The sequence below is a fragment of the Impatiens glandulifera genome, chromosome 7 (assembly GCF_907164915.1).
Source record: "Impatiens glandulifera chromosome 7, dImpGla2.1, whole genome shotgun sequence".
NCBI lineage: Eukaryota > Viridiplantae > Streptophyta > Magnoliopsida > Ericales > Balsaminaceae > Impatiens > Impatiens glandulifera.
Genome location: NC_061868.1, coordinates 49,372,975 through 49,378,041, shown reverse-complemented (window position 1 = coordinate 49,378,041; position 5,067 = coordinate 49,372,975). Strand labels below are relative to the sequence as shown.

The 5,067-nt window shown below is 29.6% G+C and overlaps 1 protein-coding gene across 1 annotated transcript; it reads right to left on the bottom strand.

The window, feature by feature from the left end:
• Positions 1-252: 252 nt before the first annotated feature.
• On the bottom strand, positions 253-1,906 carry LOC124910650 (protein DETOXIFICATION 56-like). The gene has a single exon (XM_047451323.1). It carries the CDS (start codon positions 1,804-1,806, stop codon positions 352-354), a length of 1,455 nt encoding a protein of 484 aa, XP_047307279.1. The 5' UTR covers positions 1,807-1,906; the 3' UTR covers positions 253-351.
• Positions 1,907-5,067: the final 3,161 nt, after the last annotated feature.

The window sequence follows — 5,067 nt, the reverse complement described above, 5'->3', positions numbered from 1 at the left end:
GGCCACGTCATCACCCACAATGAAAGATCTTCTCCACGTCACGTGATGCAGGTTGCTTAGCTAGGATCCCTTATTTCTCTCACTTTAAAATATCTTATATAAATTAACAAAATTAATTATTTTTTTTTTTTCATCTACATAATTATATATATATTTAAAAAGCCCAATTGTTATTTGTACTACATTCTAATAGGGCCGGACCATGTTTATTTGGATCAAACTAAATTCTATCCAAAAACTTTAGAATTAATCATTTGCCTATATGTTATTATAAATCGAATCAATGGGTTCAATATGACAAATTTAATTATTTTCCCAACTTCAAGCTCAATAACATAATATTATATAGTACTAATTAATTAAAGAACCATTAGTAGCCGATATTTTGTTTTCTTGTTTTTTTTCTTCTTCACCTTCGACGACGACATGTTGGGTAAGTTGTTGGGCCTTGTTAGCCTCGACCCGCCAATCGATCGTCGCAAGAAATATCAACAACAACCCGAAACAAGCCAACATTCCAACCATGAATCCAATCAACAAGCCTTTAAGCCCAAGCCCAACTTTTAGACCCAAAATAACTGCCACGGGCAAAGCCAACAGATAAAATCCCGCAAGGTTAGCCCACAAGCCTAACCATGGTCTCGCGGTTCCCCTTACGATCCCACCACATATAGTAACCGGAAAATTGACCACTTCCACCAATGCCATTAGCCCCATGGTTTTCTTCACACCCTTAACAATTCCCTTATCGTGGCTAAACAAATCCCCCCATATTCCTCTAGCCCCCAAAGTTACCAAACAACCAATCAACCCGAAAACTAAGCTCAAACCTAAAGATGTTCGGGCAGACATGTAAGCCACGTCGGCCCGATTAGCCCCGAGCTCATTCGAAACTCGAATGGACGCGCACGTGGCTAAGGAAATCATGATGGAGTATAACAAGTAGTCGAAGTTGAGAACTATAGCAAATACTCCCATTGACCTTTTGGGGTCAGGAAGACGACCGGTCAATAGGACTAAAATCTCGACACACCACCACTCGAGGCAGGTCGTTAGGCAGCATGGCCCGCAAAGTTTAAGCATCTTAGTCCAATCTTCGAGTCCCTGTTCTAGCCATCCACCTTCGTCCCACTTACCCCCCTTTCCATTTTCCGATATCAAAACGTACACTATCAACGCGATGACCATCACAAGATCGCTTATCCAAGCCGCCATAGAAATCCCCGCGATTCCCATAGCTTTGGAAAGAACTATGTTCATGGGTAAATGAACCGCAATGGCGATGGTCGCGCTTATCATGGTCGGAACGGTTATGTTTTGGGAGCTCAAGTAGGCTTTAAGTGGGCATAAAAATGAAGTGACAACCAAACTAGGAATAAGGTAAAACATGTATTTCTTCGTAACCGTCGCTATTTCTTCTTGCTGGCCAAAGAATATGAGGATTTTATCAACGTTTAGCCATATGACAGAAATAGGAAGACTAGACAACAAAAGCAAGAGAATAGCCATGAGGAGAGTCTTATGAAGTAGTTTGAAGTTCTTAGCACCGAAAGCTTGACCGCATATCGGCTCCATAGCCGATGACAAGCCATACAAGAAAGAGTAGCCCGTTACGTTTCCAAAGGTCAAGCCTAGTGCTCCACCAGCCAGCTGAAGTTCCCCGAGCCTACCGAGAAAGGCGGTTGTGATAGCGATCTTGGCAAACCATGTCAAGTTCATGGCGGCCAATGGGATTGCTATCCTTTGTTGGGTTTTCATCTCTGAAAGCGTGGTTTGGACCAAATCGGAGGCACATCTAGACGACATGGATTGGGGGAAGAAACTAAATGTGTTTTATTTTTTGTGGGATTTATGGATCTTTCTTATTGGGAAATAAGATTGCGTGAATAATGAGAGAAGCAAAAGAAATTTGTTTGTTAGCTAAAAAAAATGATGATTTAGACAACAAAAATGGGACTTATTTCGTGAAGTTCCTTTGTTGGTGCCAAAAAAGGGGAAGAAATTGTGCTTCTTTTCCTTTTATTTTTGCTTTATTAATTTAACTTTCATACTCATAAAGTGACAATTCTTGATTAGTCTATGAACATGACATCTCTTTAGTTTATTTTATATTTTCTTCGTACATAAATCTTTTCAATTTAATAATAATAACAAATAAAGTGAGACAATATATAATATTCACAATAATAATGCCTCATTATTTCGGTGGTATTTGTGACACACATTTATATACATGCCTATAAGAATATTCATTAAATTAAATTGTAAAATGAGTCTTGTAATTAAAAAAAATCCAAAATTTTGTAAACTAAATAATATATGTTATAACCCATTAAAGTAATCTACAAAATCAAAGATTACGTGTTCAATGTGATTACTCCGGGGATCAGGATAACATTTTGTATATATATATCTTTTATTAACTTTAATATGTTATATATAGAAAGATAATGCATGAATTATCAATTCGCCACACACATGATGAATGGGAGATACACAATCTTTCTCACATCTCCATATGTTTGATTTATAGTGAATTAAAACCATGATAATGACTAAAATTGTCCCAAGTAAAAGAGGATATGTTTTTAAAGCTAATAATTAATAATGTTGTCAAACTTAAATATTAAAATATATATATATATATATATATATATATATATTTAAGAATTATATATATATTTTTAAATCTGAACGAATTAGAAGATATAGACAATTGATCACAGAATAAAAATTAGAGTAAGAGAACATAATATAATGAAAGAAAAAAAATAGTAGGCTTGAAAACCATTTAAACTACTCATCTATTCTAATTTTTAAATGATTTGAATACATAAGGGTTAAATAGGTAATATATATTATTTTTAGACTAAACCTAATACAGCCCATGACATATCAGGGCGAATTCACGGATAATAAATAACATATTAATCGAACCATTCAATGAATACTCTTATTAAAATAAAATAAATATATAAAATTTAAAAGTGATAAAATCATTCTATTTAAAAAAAACAAATTTATACATTTCAAATTTTATAGTTAAAAAAAAGTTAAGTTAAAAAAACGCGTGTTAAATTAATTAAGTTTTAAATAAGTAGAGACTATTATATAAATAAAAAAATATAAATGTCTAATTTAGTGAATTTTAGTATAATTTAGTGAAAGTATAAAAAAAAACAAAACATAAAAATAAAAATAAAAATATAAAATTGTTGTAAAAAACATATCTATCATACTCGAGAAAAACGATTATATAATATTAATATCTATAAACTGTTTTTGGAAAAATAAATATCAATTTATTTATTTAAATAATCGAACTAAATCAATAACTGATTTAACTTATTTTATTATTAATTTATATTTTTTTTATAAATTTTTGAAATATTTTAAAATTAAGAAATTAAAAGAATTATTTTACCCTTATATTTATATAAATTATTATTTTAATCTTTATCTTATAAGTAATTTATATTATTAATTATACTAAAATTAATATAAATTAATATATAATTATTATAAATATAATTTTAAAATAAATAATAATATTATATAATTTACACTATTTTATATATATTCCTACTACTTTAACTTATATAATTATATAAATAAATTTTATTTATATATTAATGAAATTTATGTATTATTATAAATATTGTTTAGAGGCCACATAAGTTAGTCTACAACACCATTATAAAAAAAAAAAAAAGTTTGCGCAAGAATGATATATAATAAGGCTTACTTATAAAGTTATATTTAAAAAAAAAAAAAAAAACTAAGGTCATTAAAAAAAAAGAAAAAAAAAGTGTGTGATCCTTCACAAAATTAATTGCAAGATAATAAGTTCACCTAAAACTTGTGGAAATGGTGATGTCCATGTATGAATGAATTGATTGCTGCATCATCAGCATATTTATTAATTTAATGGCAAAGATATCATTTTGTTAAAGTGGAACCCATATTTTTATGATGAACTCCACTCTCATATAAAGCATACCCATTATCATCCATTTTAATTTAAATATGATAAAATAACTATAACTAATAAATATAAATTATATGAAATGTTCAATCCATAATAATAGTAATAATTATAATAATAATGGAGACTTATAAGTTATATCTCTAACTCTAAGTGAGCCATGTCATGAGGAAAATTTCACACTCAATAATAATATAATACAACCAACTTTATCAATGCCAATAAATGATTGGACGCAAACAGAGCCAGACAGTAGAAACAAGCCCAATGGATTGTTTTTTTTTAAACCAAAGGAATGCACATTTAAAGCCCAATAACGTGTGAGTGATTGTCCATTGTTAGCCCAAGTTCTAACGGATAATAGTCCTTGGATGATTCATGAGACAGTCTAGCTAGTCAACGATTATATTTCGGTTTTAATTTTATTATAAAAGTGGTAATATATATATATATATATATATAACATGTGCTAAAATCGAAATCTTCTATACTTAAAATAAATAAGGGTTACATACAAATCATCTAATATATATTTTAAATATGAATTAAGCTAAACATATACTTTTGTTTTTGTTTGACAGTCATCATATTTCCGATATTTCCATTAACGACGACTCCGACGAATGTTATACAAATTTAAATTTAAAATATGATAAAAACTTATAATTATAATAGTATATTATACGGTTCTCTAATGTTTCCATGTTATAATTTTTAAGTAATATCAATAAAAGGTGAATGTTGTGTCCTAAGTCAATTTTGAGCACATATTAGCCTTGAACAATTTACGAAGTAAACTTTTGAAATCAATTAAAACTCTTCTAGGATTACTATATGCTCACTTTGAAGCAACAGTGGAGACCGAAACTATCTGTACATCATGAGTCATTTGTGAAAGGATAGAAAATCTATGAAAATTTATTTTCTATCATTCCAAAACATTAAATCCATTAACATCTTTCTCGGTATCTTCATTTAAATATTTGTCAAATTTAGATTTTATTTCTTCACCTAATCTTCTCATTTTGTGCCTATTATAACACAATATCATTGTGTCTTTCATTGAAATTAATTGAGACAAC